The 16952-nt window shown below is 41.8% G+C and overlaps 4 protein-coding genes across 4 annotated transcripts in view; all 4 read left to right on the top strand.

Annotated features, from left to right (window-relative positions):
- Positions 1 to 46: 46 nt before the first annotated feature.
- On the top strand, positions 47 to 4914 carry LOC105277578 (protein brown). Its single transcript, XM_020031085.2, has 11 exons — positions 47 to 390; positions 523 to 571; positions 651 to 831; positions 2302 to 2500; positions 2590 to 2782; positions 2867 to 3040; positions 3132 to 3234; positions 3309 to 3530; positions 3610 to 3851; positions 3932 to 4032; positions 4119 to 4914. Exons 1-11 carry the CDS (start codon positions 222 to 224, stop codon positions 4298 to 4300), a joined length of 1815 nt encoding a protein of 604 aa, XP_019886644.2. The 5' UTR covers positions 47 to 221; the 3' UTR covers positions 4301 to 4914.
- A 1535-nt stretch (positions 4915 to 6449) lies between these two features.
- LOC105277577 lies at positions 6450 to 10670 on the top strand. Its single transcript, XM_011336015.3, has 6 exons — positions 6450 to 7141; positions 7248 to 7458; positions 8781 to 8972; positions 9056 to 9302; positions 10041 to 10173; positions 10251 to 10670. Exons 1-6 carry the CDS (start codon positions 6854 to 6856, stop codon positions 10383 to 10385), a joined length of 1206 nt encoding a protein of 401 aa, XP_011334317.1. The 5' UTR covers positions 6450 to 6853; the 3' UTR covers positions 10386 to 10670.
- A 331-nt stretch (positions 10671 to 11001) lies between these two features.
- On the top strand, positions 11002 to 11350 carry LOC113562255 (the record flags this gene model as incomplete). Its single annotated transcript, XM_026971059.1, has 2 exons — positions 11002 to 11112; positions 11174 to 11350. Coding segments are annotated over 2 exons (288 nt in total), but the record flags the coding sequence as incomplete, so codon positions are not given.
- A 204-nt stretch (positions 11351 to 11554) lies between these two features.
- LOC105277576 (syndecan) overlaps positions 11555 to 16952 on the top strand; it is a 70588-nt gene continuing 65190 nt past the window's right edge. The window contains exon 1 of the mRNA XM_011336014.3: positions 11555 to 11874. Within this exon, the coding sequence (XP_011334316.1) occupies positions 11800 to 11874 (75 nt within the window). The 5' untranslated portion in view covers positions 11555 to 11799. The remainder of the gene's footprint in view (positions 11875 to 16952) is intronic.

The following is a 16952-nucleotide window of genomic DNA, read 5'->3' as shown; positions in this document are numbered from 1 at the left end:
ATTTTCCTCATAAAATTTATCTCGAATCGTGATACGAAGTAACGAAATTTAATACTTTCATAGTGTACTAACCTACCTCATTAATATCTGCGCGGTTTTAGATAACGATGATAAGAAATACTAAGAAACACAGGACAGAAATAGTAAAGATTTGTTAGGTGCAGCGTTAGATTCATCATTCCCGTGACATCAAGACTAGAAGTTACTTAACACGTTACGAGATGAATCGTTATTATGACGCAGTTAATTTAACAGATTTTACTGAGCTGAAACTTGTTTGGGAAAATTTAACTGTTACTGTGCTCGTCGAGGATGATAAACGTTCGGAAAAACTGTGGCGGAAATTCTTACAGAGAAGATATACGAGAGCGCTTAATATATTGAAAGAGGGTAATGATACTTTTAAATTAAATACATTAAAAGTGAATTTCTATTTGTATAATTAACAAAATATCGACTGCTAACGATTTAACAGGAAGGACAGATAATAATTCTTTTTATTAACAATGATGCTTTTTATAGTATCCGGGTATGCAGAAACTGGTAACATGTTCGCTATCTTGGGACCTAGGTAATAAAATATTACATACATACATCTAGTTGTGACTATCTCATGATAAATTCGCGTCAGAATCAACTTATTTATTTAGTGGTGCCGGCAAAACTACGCTTCTTGCTGCCTTAGCGGGAAGGCTTCATTCGAGTTCGGGCACAGTGAAGATCAATGGACACGACGCTTCCGAAGAGACGATGATGGAAATATCGAGCTACGTGCCACAATTTGATGCTTTACCCTCTGCCCTCACGCCAAAGGAGTACATGTTGTTCATGGTACTGAAAAATTGCATTGCTACAGTGTAAAAATAGAAAGTATCGATTCGATTGCTTTAGAACTCTGATCTTATTTATTTCTCGTTGTTGTCCGCTGGTTGCGCGAATAATTTAAAATTATTTAAATATTGGTTTGGCCAAAAAGTAATTGCGTTTTTTTCCAATAGATGGACATACATGTCTTGAAATGTAACTAACTTCATTCTAAACCGCAAATTCATTATGTAGGTTAACAACTCACAGTTCAAGCTTGTTTTAGAAAAAGAAAGTACACGATTTCAGTTAACAATTGTTTGTTTGCCGTCGATTTCAAAATGGAAAATCAAAAAGAACATTTTCCTCATATTTTGTTTTATTACTTCCGAAAAGGGAAAAACGTTGTGCAAGCTCATAAAAAGTTATGTCATGTATATGGCGAAGATGCTTTAAAACTGCGACAGTGTCAAAATTGGTTTACTAAATTTCGATCTGGAGATTTTAATGTGAAAGATGCACCACGCTCAGGAAGGCCAATCGAAATTGATGATGACAAAATAAAGGCACCGATCGATTCCAATCGGCGTTTAACGACACGAGAGATTGCTGAGAATCTTAACATATCGAAATCGAGTGTTGAAAACCATTCAAAACGACTTGGATACATTAGTAAGCTCGATATTTGGGTACCACATGAGCTCAAAGAAATTCATCTCACTAAGCGTAATGACATCTGCGATTCTCTTTTGAAACGTGAGGAAAATGATCCATTTTTGAAACGTATGATAACAGGCGACGAAAAATCGATCGTCTACAACAACGTCAAACGAAAAAGATCGTGGAGCAAGCGCGATGAACCTGCTGAAAGCACTTGAAAAGCAGATATTCACCAAAGAAAGATTATGCTGTCAGTCTGGTGGGACTTTAAAGGTATTGTGTATTTTGAGCTGCTTGCAAGGAATCAAACCATTAATTCAGACGTATACTGTCGTCAACTGGATAAATTAAATGATGCCATCAAACAGAAACGTCGAGAATTGGTGAATCGCAAAGGTGTTGTGTTTCATCATGATAACGCTAGACCACGTACAAGTTTGGTCACTCGTGAAAAATTGTTGCAGCTTGGATGGGATGTGTTACCACATCCACCATATTCGCCAGACCTGGCACCATCAGATTACCATTTGTTTCGTTCTTTGCAAAACGCCTTGAATGGTAAAACCTTTACTGCTGATGAGGTTATCAAATCGTTGTTGGAATTGTTTTTTGCTGAAAAAGATAAGAACTTTTTTGAGCGCGGAATCATGAAGTTGCCTGAAAAATGGCAAAAGATAATCAAACAAAATGGACAATATATTGTTTAATAAAGTTTTTGTTTCCCATGAAAAATTCGCCTTTTATTTATATAAAAAAAACGCAATTACTTTTTGGCCAACCCAATACAAATATAATTATGTGTGATAGATTAATTTTGATATCGAGCTGTTTCTTTAGTGTTCTCTGAAAATGGGAAATAGTTGTAGTGTATTGCAAAGAGTATCCTTAGGAGAAGAACTTTTGCGAGACTTTGGATTACACGAGTGCAGCGATACTGTCATATCGAAGCTATCCGGTGGTGAAAAGAAACGTCTGTCATTGGCCGCGGAATTAGTGACAAGGCCGAAAATACTCTTTATAGATGAGCCAACTACGGGTGAGAAAAGAGATTATAAAATCATCGATTTATCTAAGAAACAAGGAAAGAATTGTACAATACTGAATATTGCAATATCTAAAATGCAGGTCTGGATGTTTTTTCCGCAACATGCGTCGTACAATCATTGAAACAAATTGCTTTGAGGGGTGTCATGGTTTTTTGCACGATTCATCAGCCGGGTATGGCAATATATAATATATTCAGTCATGTAATATTAATGGCTGACGGTAGATCGGTGTATTTTGGAATTCTGAAAAGTGCCACAGAGTTCTTTGAAAGGTAAACCAAACATTCCAATTGATGGCAATTATATTGAATTGTAACAGGTAATAATAACAGGACAATCAATATATATTTGTGCAGTCAGGATTATCATTGTCCTGCAAATTACGATGAAGCCGAATATTATGTGAATATTTTATCACGCCAAAACGGGACAGATCGCAGCGTTGAGTTGCATCGAGCATTTTCGCAATTGCCGTTCTCAAAAATTCCGTCAATCGACGGTGTCGAAATTGCCCGCATCATTCCTCGAAAGTATTGAGATAAAATGACAGTAATTTTTCGAAGGGATGTCTATAATATTCAATATTCAACATCTAACTGAATGCAATTATCTTTCCTATAGAAAATCCGGATGGCTCGTACAATCTTACTGGTTGCTGTGGAGAATATGTCTGCAAAATAAAAGGACAGTTTTTGACAATTGGATCACGTGGTTCTCTTACTCGGTAATGAAGATGCTAAAAAGAAAGCACACGTTTGAAGAACATAAAGTGCAATATTAAAAATTGTAATCTTGCAGCTATCTATAGTCTTTGTTGGTATTTTTTACGCTGGTACCAATTCATTGACACAAGAAGGAATACAGAACGCTCGAGGCGCATTGTACTTGACAATCTCCGAGATCATTTTTACGGTCGCTTATTCCGTCGTTTATGAATTACCCCGTGAACTTGTTCTTTATCTTCGCGAGAGTGCCATTTACGCGCCAGGACCTTATTATTTCACTATTGTCCTCGGCTTGGTAATTGCATAACGAATTACAGAATAATGTATTGCCAAGTGATAAAATTATTTTCACAATTTCTTTTCAAATTCTTTAGATACCCAAGACTACGCTCAGGACCTTCCTATTCACGATCGTGATATATTTTGCGCTGCAGTCTGAATTTTGGTTGCTTGACTTTGGCCTGTATTATCTTTGCACGACGGCAGCAGCGGTTTCTGGCACGGCATACGGCATGATGATTTCCAGTTGGGTCGCCGATGTTGAAGTTGCGACTACAATAATGATAATGTTCGATCTGTTGTTTCTGTTAACGGCGGGTATGTTTTACAATCTCCGGTACGTACAGCTTATTTTATTGATAATGTATGATGAATAATGAATATAACATTAATTAATATTAAATACTATTTTCGTAGAACAATGCCGAACTATTTAATGTACTTCAAATACGCCTCCATATTTTATTACGCTAATGAAGCCATCTCGATAATACATTGGTCGAAAATAAAAGACATCGGTGAGGGAAAATCAATATGGTAGTAGTATCATCGAAATGGTTTCTTTTTTTTCAATGCATTGATACATCAAATTTCTCTTTTGTAGAATGTCCAATTAGTTATAATATGCCTTGCTTATTGAACGGAACGGAAGTTTTGTCCGAATATGGATATAACGAAAGAAACTTTTGGTGGGACATGATTGGATTGCTGCTTCTAACAATTTTGATGAATATTGTCGGATATCTTGGCACAAGAAGACGACGGACATTAACATCAATTATTTAGTCGGTGAAGAGCAGCCGTGGGAAACATCTTGTAAAAATGATCGATAAGTTTTGAAAACTTTTGAAGAGAAGCTATCTCTCGGTTACTTGATAATATTTTCCAATGTCATCAACATTGTGTGATAAAAATTTGTCATGTTGCGAATTCGCAATTGCGATTTGTAATGTCAGCATTTTTGTGGTTGAACTTCTTTTTGCGGGTGTTCAATTTAACACATGCAACTTATCAGCATATTACGTAAGTCATCCATGAAGCTAAAATATAAAGAACAAGAATAAAGGAGACTATAAACAGCGATTACGCTCGCAGCAAAACGCTCGGTGCGTTTATATCAACTTTCTTGAAAGATTTATAGAGAGCACAAAGTTGGAAATAATGTTACTGTTCCGCGTCACTCACACGTGAGAAAAAAGAAATTTTGTCATCGCAGTAAAACAATTGTATGAAGACAATTACACGTCAGCCTAATAATATTTATTAACATTTTTAACATGCTATCTTCTGCTCATCTAGACGTAATTTTGCAATAATTCTGCTTAACGCGACAAAAGTGCGATCTAAAAATACACCGTTAAAAATTGTGCGTCCATATGTTAAAATTTTCTTGTGTTGCTATGTTTTGATTACTACTTCAATGTAAAATTAACATACAACTGATATGTTATTATTTTTATAACAATTTTATATGTTACATTAATGTTAACTTCATAACTTAACATTTTGTGTATGTCTCTTAGAAATGGAATATTATTTGAAATGCTTTTAACACAATAATTTTAAACAATCAACATGTCACAAAGTCAGTTTAACATTCTAAAAGAAGTTAAAGTAAATCTTCAAATAATCATGAACTTTGACATATAAAATAATCAAATTTACTAAAATTAAATGTTTCTATCAAAAATAATTTAAGTTGAAATAATTACTATCATGTGTTAATATAACATAAAAAGTAAATGTTCATATTGTATGAACGAAAATGTTCTATCAACTTTTCTGATGAGTTATTGTAACTTCTCTTCCATGTAGTTTTCAATTACTTTGTATGTTATTTTTACATCACACTTAAAGTTACAATAACAAAAATAAATGTAAAGTATTGTGTTAATTACTTAACATTTCTAGTTTGTCAAGAAGTGACATATGACGAATGAGTTACTTTAACTTAAAATTTAGAGTGGGCTTTCTGGGACATGCAAAAAATGTTAAAATTAACATTTTATTTTTTACTGTGTAAAGATAATCGCTCGTTACGGTCGATTATCGAAGTACAGCAGAAGGAATCGAAAGAGACGAGGGTGCACGCGATAGAGCCCTCGGCAAAGGGTGGGGATTCGTCACGATCGCAATAAAACGGTGGAAATATTGGAATCGGCGCAATATGATTCCGCGACGGATCGCGAAATGAAACGAAACAATGTTTGCGTTGCGCGGAACGTCGGATATCCCTCTCTCCTCTCGCCCTCGTCTCGTTCCTCCACCCTCCTCGTCACGCGGCGAACGGAGGATTTGTTAATATCGAGCGCGTTCTAGCTAGTACCGTACCAAAATGGCCGACATTTAGTCGTCGTTTAGTTCGGGTTTAAGCCGACCTTTGTGCGTTCGCGATGTGCGATACACGAGTTATTCCATGTGAGTCGCGTCGCGTGACTTTCAGCACTTGTGTTTTATCGGCGCGTTTTTATCCGTAAACGCGTAATCGCCTGCCTCATTTTCGGAATAATGTAAAACGCAAAATGCGTAACGACATGCGAATAATATTTCGTAAATATAGTCAAATTTCTTGTAACTACACGCGGCGTTTTTAGAGATGCATAAAAGCTCGTGCAATTTTCGGGATTATAGTTTTCCGCGATAGTTGTCAGTACTATGAGCAATATTTATAGTCCGATCTTAGGATTAGGTTCATCCTAAGTCTAGTCCGAGGACCTGAGAATAAAGCTTTCTGATTGGCTAATTAGTATCTGCAGAGTTCATGTAAAGAGCGCTTAAGAGGACCTTGAGCATGATTGAATTATGAATATCGCTCTATGTGTGAGCGTGAACAATATACAATTAATTGTATAGTGCAAGTAATGAAGTACACGTATGGCTATCCCACAGAAATTTGCATAAACGCATAAACAGACGCATAAGGAATTTGATTGGTCTGCAAGCACGTGCATAAGGAAACGGACCAATCACATTCCTTATGCATCTGTCTATGCGCTTATGTAAAGTTGTGAAGGATAGCCCGACATACACATGCATACGCACAAACGTGCCATGCACAACAGAATATACGAACACAATTCTACGTAGAATCGTAATCGCGGTAGACTTTCGAGAATTTCGAGGCACTCGATAAACGCGGTAGTCGGCGACGCCGGTAGCAACTAAACAGCTGACTGTTCTAAAACCGCGCTTAAACAAGCAAACGAGGCCGCGAAACAACGGCGGGTCAATGTGCGTGTACGAGACATTCGTATCCGTGGATCCGCGGCGTGGATTAACTTCAAATTGGGCGGAGCTCAGTGTTCTCCTTTCAAAGTGAGAGCAATAAAGGAGAAGAATATGTCTTCGGAAGCGACCACGGTGCTGCTGAAGAAGAGGGAGAGGACGCAGAATTGGATCCCCGAGGAGAAGAACGCCCTGTTCTCGCTGATCAAGACCCACGTGGCCGCGATCGAGAACAAGAAGATCGACGCGGCCGCGTCCGCGATGAAGTCCCTCGCCTGGCAACAGATCTACTGTGCATTTCGCGGTAGATTCTCGGCGGACCGGGACATCGTCAGGATCAGGGAACAATGGCGTAGGATGAAGGCGCAGGCGAGACTAGAGATGTACACGTACAGCGAGAAGGTGCGCCGCGATGCGATCTTCTAACCGATTTCCTATTCGAGAGTCGTCCCGAGAGACCATTTCTTCTTTTTGTTTCTTCGCTTTTCTCTCATTATTGCTCGCGCAGGTACGTACCTTGGGACCGGAAGCGGCCGCCAAGTCCCGGCCGTCGAATCTCTCGGTCGAGGTATGGCGACTGATGGAGAGCGTGCGGAGAAACGACGGCGAGATCGACCGTTCGGATGACAGCAGCCAGGACAATGAGAACCCGACGAGCCGCGCGGCGATACGTGCCATCTTGGACCAGCTGACGTTGCCGCCCGCGTTGGAAACATCAGGTAAACGCGATCCTCGCGATCCCATACAGCACAGAAGCTTGCACCAACATTGCAGCAACGTTGCAACGTTGCAAATTGCAATGCAACAGTACAAAGACATTGCAGAGATATATATCCGCAAAATACCAGCACACTTGTAGCAACATGACATTAATATTTCGGAAACATTGCACAATCAAAATTTTTAATTAATTCATATTAATAATTCATTTTATTAAAACATTGGAGTCTTCCTATCCTAACGAGATTCGTCCAAATCTATTCGATCAATGATGTGTGATGACCAGAATCTGAGCTCGGTAATATATATGTGCATGCGGTGTTTGTCTCTTTCGACTATCTAAAGAACATGGTGGTTGTACGACGCGAGCATCATTCTAAAAGAAAGTAGTTACGTAAAAGAAAAAGGTAAGTACTTTTTTATAATATTATGTCTAATTATAGCACTTGTGTGCTGTTAATCTTGTATCTATTAATTAATTATAATAGAGAATCACTCTATTTGCCTACCTCACGGTTTATATCACTATAACCTCAAAATTATGGAAATTCATTAGAAAACTGCATATTAATAGTTGTAATATTTTTAATAACTTTTTCTGTTATAGAAGCTGTTCGTGAAATACACAATCATGCCACTGATGCAGAAATTGCTGAATGCATTTCCAAGTGGCTTGCTCAAGCTCCGGTTAGGATTGAGAGATTTATATATTTATGTCATTTTACATATAATTCTATACATACTTGCAGTATGTATATTTTTATGTAATTTTATGCTAATATATGAATTTTAATTCCTATTTTATTTTTACAGGCAACATACAAACAAAAACGAAGAAGATTCAATTATTTAATTAAAGGAAAAATATTTTAACATAATTAAAGGAAAAATAATATCTCAAGAAGAGGATTTTTAAGTTTTTTTTTATAAAGAACAGTTACTTTTTTATAACAAAAATAGAGAAAATGTTTATTTCATTTTTTATTACTATTGTTATATTACATATAATTGTCTATTTATGTTAATAAATAAAAATATTTAAAGTATATAATAATGAATAATTATAATTATTGCAAATTCATTACATTGCAATATTATTATGACGTTTCGTTGCAATGTTCCGAAAAGCGGACATTTTCACATTCCTGCAATCCCATAGCAATGCTGCAGAAACATTTCGCAGTGAATTTGCAATGTTGCTACGTTGCGGTGGAAGATTCCTGCAATATATATGCAATCTTTGCGTGCTGTATGGGATTCGCAATTTCTTCGCGCGCCATGTTGTCGGGCAATAATTACGGAGATGATTATCTGGCGCCAGGGCAAGAGATCAAGATCGAGGTTAGTAGCGACACCGAGGATGAGAGCAGTCACGGTGAGCTGTCGCGGAAGTTGTCGGATGACTTCCCGTCGCCGAAGCGTCGTCGCAGGATCGCTGCGGACAGCGCGGATTTTGTCGAGCGACAAAAAACCGCCTGCTCCGACAGCGTATCGACGTCCCGCGTTGACGATGGTATTCAATGGCTTTTCCCCCTGAGTTTCTATATGAACGATGACTGCGCAGGCACGATGCAGCGGAGTGTTTTGCTTTTTAAGCGGCGGAGTGCACCGCGACGCCGTCCGCTTCCGTCGGCTGGAACGGTCCGGCGTCTGATCAGGCGGATTCGCTGCAAAGGGCGATGTGGCTCTTCAAATCGACCCAACGCGAGCACGAGATCAAGCTGCGGACGCTGCACGTCGAGCTGGAGCGCGCCGAGCTGCAGAAGCAGACCGCGCTCAACGAGCTGAAGACATCCGAGATCAAGAAGCAGCTGATGGAGGATCAGGCCGCCGAATACTACAGGTGCAGTCGGTCAAGCTAATTTATATAAATATTCAATAATTTTTATAAATAATTTTGACAAATAAGTAGTCACGTCGGTGTTCTAATTGATACTGATTAACTAATCCTCTCTTGGAGGAGCTGAAGAGCATTATCGGCATTTAAACTCGCGCGATCCACGGTGCTCGCGGCGCCTGCGCAGTGGCGCCGTCACGCTGCGACCGTGCGTTTTGCGCTCTCAGAATAGCGACTCGTTCATGACACAGAGCTGCGGGTCGTACTTGTCGGTCTGCCAACTCCTCGCTATCTTCTTCTAGTAGCAAGTATTTCGCGATCGAAAGATGCAACGAGCGGTTTCCATCACGCTTTCGCGGAACATCTCTGCACTAAGGTATCGGAAAAGCTCCGCGACAGCTGTCGAAGACAGAGCGATGGTTCGGCGAACGTGTCTTCAAGTTGCACGCTTCGTACCCGGTGTTTTGCTGTCTTGAAAAAAAATCGAGACCGCTCTCGTACGCGATAAAACATTTGCCCCTCTGCTCTTTTGAGTCTAGAAGTTCTGCGCAGTAAAAACGCAGAGGACGTTTCATTCTAACATGATGCAGACTTGCGACATGTAATCGACTTGTATGGACGCCATATCAAAATTATGTAATAGTTTTGGTAGCTTGACTTAACCCCTAAGCAGTGCCTTATTTCTTCTGTAAGCAAGCTCTTCTTCCAATTGTTTTACGCTATTTTAATTGGTTGTTGTTGCAGTCAAGTGAGAATGGTCGGAGAACGCGGCTCTGGCGCTGGCAAGGGAGGAGGCACCGGTGGTGCTATTCGTGACGCTGGTGGTTCCTTCGGAAAGATGGAAGCTGCTCATGAAGATCAATACTTTTACAATCTAGTAAGTAGATCTAGCATACTATCTTGCGTATGTTAATAATTCGGCTCATCTGTTACACGAGCAAACTGTTATTTCAGCAAAAGGAACAGTTTCAAAAGATGCGGGAGGGCCTCCACGATGAGATCTCGTTCCATGAGGAGCAGATCAAGCGCCACCAGGAAGCTATAAACCGCCACAAAAAACGGATCACAGACATGGATCAGAAAAAATGAACGAAGCAGCTGCGTTAGTGTGATACTCCTGATTTCAGTGATTTCAATGTAAAAAAAGTCGAGAATAGTAGAGATAACAGAGTATCGCAGCATCTTTTTTGTATAAATTATATTATTATATAGATATTATAAATATAATAATCTTGATATACATTATTTAAACATTGACTCATATTTTCTTGAGTATTACATGGGCTGGCTATCTTAAAGAAACTATCTTTGTATTTGTTGCATGTTTTTGAAAAGCAGAATTATACTTAAGAATAAAAGTCTTTTTATTGTTAATCTTGTTTTAAGCAGTTGTAAGTAGTGCGAGTGAAAATCGCGCGCCATTTCGATCTCGAGTCTCGTAGGATGCGAATTTCTTTTGTCTCGTGTAACTTTCCGAAAAATATTTTCTCGCAATAATTTAAATTTATGAATCAAGTGTATATCATCCTACCGAATCATACATATACAAATATTAATTTAAATTTGGTGAATAATGCTCCGTCGTCTCTTTGCGAATGCACACGAATGTGCGCCCAGGTATTATTTCAACACGCATTCTTAATTTATATTCAGTCCTATGCTCTTGGTTATGGTACTTTCGTAATTGTCATTATAAACGTCATCATGTCTCTTCTTCAGTTTCAAATATTTTCACGGAAGAAGGAAGCATGATTCGAGAAAGGAACAAGCGTCGTTCGGTGACGTCGCGTACGAAACGGAGTATTATTACAGACAGGTACTGCTCCGCAGAATATTGCACGAAATTAAAATGATTGCAACATGACGTTGATATCTAGAACAAGAAATTACTAAGGGACGTCAAGCGGAAGACTCGGGACGAAGTGAAGAACATGCAGCGGGAGGTACAGGCGATGCGGAGCAAGATCGAGGAATACAATCGCGGCATAAGCGAGAATCTGAGATTTTTGAAGGACCTAGAACGGGACTCGTCCGCCGACGATGAGAAGAATTAGCAGCCGTTAGTCGGAACGCTGATCGTGCATAAAAAATACGTTCTCGCGTCTACTGCCGCGCGATGCCGCTGTAAGGAGGTTCGAAATAAACGTTTGCGACTGGCGAGCGTAACGATTGGCGTGGCGGACCGACCGCGCCGGTGGCGCGCGATTGCCATTGGTCGCCGGCAGGTGACGCGTCGCGGGCGCTGCGAGGAGGCAGCATGGCGGCCAGTCGGGGCCGTCTAGTCGACGATAGCGGGCGATCGTCGCGCCGCTAGTGTCTCGCGGCTCATCGATCAGTGTGGTGTGCGTCGCGTTGTTGTTCCGGAGGATTTTTTTAGTGGTTTGTTCCTGCGTTGCCCCGAGACGCCACGGCTCTCACGCGGATTCCTCGCCGCCCGTCCGGCTCGATTCGCGCGCGTGCACACGGAGCGGGCACCGCGAGCGGGGCCCATCACGGGGGAAAGATGCGACCAAGGATACACTGGATTCTGATCAGCACGGCCGTGGTGATCCTCGCGGGATGCAACGCCGCTACCGAGGTGAGTACGCCACGCAACGCGCGCACGCTCGTGCACGTATGCATACGTACGGGCGCACGCCGGAGGCGGCGGAGGGAAACGGTGCGCGCTTCCTCTCTCTCTCCTGACCGTCGCGCTCGCGACCCCGGCGGCTCCGCTTTCCAGCACGCGACAGCCGTTCGAACGCGTGACAAAGAGAAAAGGGAAGGAAAGGAAAAAGAACGCGCCGCTTTCCCTCGCGTAAAGAGTCGCGGCGATTATGGTACTCCCGCACTCTCGGGCGTCTCGGGCCAACCAGCGGTGTTCAAACCGGGGTGCGAAGCGGGCTGCGCTTCTCGCGGCACGGCCGCGTCGGTCGTTCCAACGGCGATTTAATAGCGACTCGAGGACGCATCTCGGCGCGACGGACGGCTGCGATTCCGAAGTTGCCACGAAACTCCGTCGCTCGGCCGTTCGTGGGCTTCCGTTTGGGTTCTCGTGAGTCCTGACGCGACATCGGGTTGCATGATCGCGTCGAGCGATCTCGTCCCTTGTACTTGAGAAGAGATACTCCCATAAGCGTTCCATCGATCTACGTGTTTTTGTTATCCAAGCGATAACAAAACGCTCTTCTCAGCTTCTATCGGTTGCGCCGGAAGCAGCAACGTGTGATCTTTATTCGTTATTCTTTCCCTTTGTTTGCCCGTAAACTTCCGTCTGCGCGACGCGTTTACGCTGAGGATGTTTACGTTGAAAGAATTGCTTTTAAAGATTGAATTTATACCTGATAGCATTCTTAACGATGGTTCCTTGTTAGTTTTGTTAATGGGAACTTTTGAAAGAGTCACAAGTTCGGAGCGCGCGCCCTTCCATCTCGCTAATTGGCTGATGAGAAAAAGTAGATTTTAAGTAAATGGAGCCGACTTATAAGGAAGCTGCGCGACGCGGACGCTAATCACGTTACGTATTATTTTCTTTTCATGTATAATATATATTTTTATTACTAATTCATAGAGTGTCGCTAATTAGCGAGCGGCTATTTTATATCGCAAAAAGTCACGTTACGTTTGTTTGCGTTTACGTTGACATTTAGAGTAATGGCCGATCTAATAATGGTGGTCGCGGTGTTGACGCCGGCAAATATGCGAACAAAATATTTGTACGTTTTGCAACGCCAGTTTTTACGATACCTTGACTAATGGCTAGGATAACAATTCATAAAGGGGCACGCGATGCAGGTATTGATTGAGCAAAATATTCGCGGAGACCATTCTCTATCGTTACGATGTTTATGCAAAAAAAGAAGAAAAAAGATTTTACAAAAAACGAAGGAAAAAGGTAAAATAGAAAACTGACAGTGTGTTAGCTCGAGCCCTCTTCGACGAACGACGAGAGGGTCGATCGTGGAAGCACGTCATCCGTGTTCCGCTATCGAAAAACAGCCTTAGGGTTACCTCGAAGGAACGTAACGTACCTTGTTAAACCTTGCAGCCGCACGGTAAAGTTTGCACAATGATATTCGCGTCATGCTGGCTCACGTCGGCGCTTGACAGACGATTTGCCGCACTTGAGAATATTTCAGAGCCGCTCGTCGGTATACCGTGTACCCGTTTGCGACTTGCAATCAAAACGCTGGAAAATTTCGAAACCTCCGTTATAATGTTTCAGCAAAAAAAAGAGAACAATATATATATATATATATATATATATATATATATATATATATATTGTTCTCTACACGCTTCCACGACATCCGTTCTTTCGCGCAAGAGATATTACGTCTCGCAAAAAGCGCTCCGCGGAATTTGGCGCGGAGGAATAAATTTCGGAGGAAAGGCAGGCGGTGCTCGCGCGGGCACGGCGGACATAAATCCCGTACACCGCGCTTACACGTAGTTACATTTTACAATTGCGCGACCTTTAACGCAAGCAACGGCGAAGGAGAGGAGCAGGCCGTCCCGCAAGCCGGCCGGTTTTAGTGGCCGATGAAATATCGCCCGTAATAATCTCGCTGTCTTCGCGCGGAAAATGCATTCCTCGCACGGGTACGGCCGCTCGGCCGCTTCGCCGCCTCGACGCTTAACCATAAGAGAAGCTTATAAATATTCCCATATCGCCGCCGCCGCCGCCGCCTCCTCACGAGCCGCGCCAACGTTGGCTGCGAGAGGAAAAAGTAGTTTCTTCGCGCGCGAGCTCCGTTATCGAAGCACGCGATATGCGTTTTCGCGGTCTCGCGGGAATCGAGACTTTCTCTCTCTTTCTCTCTACAGACGCGAAATCTGTTTTCGTCTCTGATCACTTTAACGCAACGCAACGGTTTAATTTACGCTCGCTCCATTCAGCATCGGACGCTTCGTCTTGACGAGCACGTTTGCCAATTACTTTCCCACGCGTTGTTGAATCGAGTGCGAGTCGCCGGATACGCACGTCGGATTGACTCTTAAACCCCGGAACAAAGAAACGTCCGGACATGACTGGATACGCTTCGAGATTCCTCGTGTCTCATTACCGCGCGACGAATGAGCGACAAACGCAGACGTTGCACGGGAAATGAAGACTCGGCGATGACGCGCGCTCGATGAAATTTAATTCCGTGCAGTGCCTGCGTGCACTGCGTTATTCGAGAAATCGTCGGGAAACCCGGAATCGTCGCACGCGCGTACGTGCGCATGTACGTCGTTCTCGAGGCGTGTTGGAAAATTGTCGAGATTACCATCGCTTTTCCCGCTAAAAGAGACACCGATACACCGATGACGATCCGCAAGCGATGGACATTAATGGCCTTTTACGGCGACGCCTGACCCATCCATCGTTAGGTCGTGTCGTGGTTGTCCCAACGTACCGGTCAAGCGACACACACGTGCATGCGTACGTGTAATATGTGAAGAGAACGAGGACATGCTTTCGCTACGATGGTGTTGGCCTCTGCGCTGGTGTAAGTGTCGCAACACTGGCAGTACGCCTCTCCTCGGCATGTGTACGAGTCGATAATTGATAGACAGGAGGAACAACGATGTGTCGTCGTGTCGATCTTGCCCCGGCCCTCTCTCTCTTCCTTTTACACAACGAAGAAACGAAGTTTGATTAATATCGTAGTACAAAAGTGAGACAACTTGGTCGGAAATTGCGGATGATGCTCGCCAAACGAATTTTCGCGGAATCGCCGGTGCGTTTGTTCGGTGCGTGCGTCTCGTTAATTATTTATCCGCGAGTATCGTGTAATTCTGTATTGGATTAACGTGGAACTTTGCTCAGATGTCTATTCTCGTTTCACTTAGCAACACTGCGATCAAACTTACTCCTGTTCACGATTCACGAGATGGATTCTATTTACCTTGGCGAACTGCACTGTTCCCGGCTCCCGGTTGCGTTATAAATTTCGTGTAATTGCGTTAATGCGATTTGAATGATACGCATCGCTGGAACCGAGGATAAAGGACGGATAAAGAAATATAATTTTTCTCAGTCGCTATGTAGGTAATTACATTGAAATGTTTTTCTCGCCGAGAGCACTCGGAAGCGTCGTCAAAGGCCGAAATTTTCATGCTCTCGCGGGCATCACGTATTGACATTTCGTTAAGGGGGAGCCTGCTTTAGAACGTTGAAAATAAGGTATAATTTTACGAATTTTTTTGGAGAAACTACACAGCGGATCATTATAAAACTTTGATGCATTTATTAGTACATGTTTAAAGATAAAAAAAATTATTTTTTGGTTTGAATATATCGCCTGTAGAGGTCGTCCTGGAGGCATCTTATTGTAAATTGGTGAGCATTCTCCTGCCTCCAAATTTCATCCAAACTGAAAAATTGAAATATTTTCTTGTTATTTATGAATTCCCATCGTCGATGAACCTTTAATATTCATAAAAACATTAAGTTAAACAATTAGTTTTGCATGAAAAAGTTCAAAAACTTTGCCTAAAAATCGTACTTTTGTGTTCTAAGCTCCACCATTTTGGCACTTTTCAACTTTTTTCTTCTCTCTTTGGTTCATCGACGATAGGAATTCATAAATAACGAGAACATATTTCAATTTTTCAGTTTAGACGAAATTTGGAAGCAGGAGAATGCTCACCAATTTGCAGTGCCGGCGACGCGGCTGCACTAAGATTTCTCCAGGACGACCTCTACAAGCGATATATTCAAATCAAAAAATAATTTTTTTATCTTTAAACATGTACTAATAAATGCATCAAAGTTTTATAATGATCCGCTGTATAGTTTCTCCAAAAACAATTCGTAAAATATACCTTATTTTCAGCGTTCTAAAGCAGGCTCCCCCCTTAAGCTCTCCGCGCGGCTGATTAATACTTGAACGCTAAGTATTCTACGTGTATTCTCTCGGGTATCCGCGCAGTTTGTGGGACAACTCATCGTTTAAGACGTGGATGGTGCCTCCTTATTTGGTGCGCCCGACTACGTGAGGAGAGTCTTAACTCGTGCAGTTACTCGATAAAACGCAACCGACGAATCGATTGTTGCTCCGCGTAACGCATGAAATTAATTATTCATGTGCACGCATTTTCATCGTTGCAATTTAGTGCTTTCAAAGATAAAAGATCAAAACGGATCCTCGCAAGAATGTTTTTTTACATAACATGTAGCGTAAAGAAGTTGGATTTTATCAGGAGCGAGATTATCAATCTTTCTTTTTTTATAGAACCGTTGAATAATTTCGGCACGAAAGGTAGATTTCTGGTAGAACCTAAGTTCTGCGAGATATATTAAATTAAATGATATTTTCCGCACTTAACGATACATTGGGAAAGATTGCAAGTAGGTCGACTTATATCTCGAATAATCGCAGAGTTCGCGACGGCACGCGACTAAAAGGAAAAGAGAGCTTCAGAACCAAGGAGGGAATATCGAGGTCAGGCGGTAATTTTCGTACGAGATTCAAGTATTTTACGAGCGCCGCTCATTAAACGCCCACGAACAAGACTCTCTTGAAATCTCTTTTTCTCTCTCGACCTGTGTTTCTCGTAAGTTTGCAACGAATTCGCTGTAATAAGTACTTCGTGTGATTTTGCTTCACTAAGATGCGTATTTTAAATTTCAAACTACCATGCTGACCAACACATCTCCAGCATGTCCCCGTTGACTCGCGAAACGGACGA

Source organism: Ooceraea biroi, chromosome 7, assembly GCF_003672135.1.
Source record: "Ooceraea biroi isolate clonal line C1 chromosome 7, Obir_v5.4, whole genome shotgun sequence".
In the NCBI taxonomy this organism is placed as follows: domain Eukaryota; kingdom Metazoa; phylum Arthropoda; class Insecta; order Hymenoptera; family Formicidae; genus Ooceraea; species Ooceraea biroi.
This window is presented reverse-complemented; position numbering and strand designations above follow the sequence as displayed.

Excerpts from the sequence above, each read along its gene's own strand:
- LOC105277578 (XM_020031085.2), top strand. The coding sequence starts at position 222 with ATGAATCGTTATTATGACGCAGTTAATTTAACAGATTTTACTGAGCTG. Across the intron at positions 832-2,301 it reads AGGAGTACATGTTGTTCATG|TGTTCTCTGAAAATGGGAAA; the intron begins GTACTGAAAAAT and ends CTGTTTCTTTAG. Across the intron at positions 3,852-3,931 it reads GGTATGTTTTACAATCTCCG|AACAATGCCGAACTATTTAA; the intron begins GTACGTACAGCT and ends CTATTTTCGTAG.
- LOC105277577 (XM_011336015.3), top strand. The coding sequence starts at position 6,854 with ATGTCTTCGGAAGCGACCACGGTGCTGCTGAAGAAGAGGGAGAGGACG. Across the intron at positions 7,459-8,780 it reads GCCCGCGTTGGAAACATCAG|GGCAAGAGATCAAGATCGAG; the intron begins GTAAACGCGATC and ends ATCTGGCGCCAG. Across the intron at positions 9,303-10,040 it reads CAGGCCGCCGAATACTACAG|TCAAGTGAGAATGGTCGGAG; the intron begins GTGCAGTCGGTC and ends TTGTTGTTGCAG.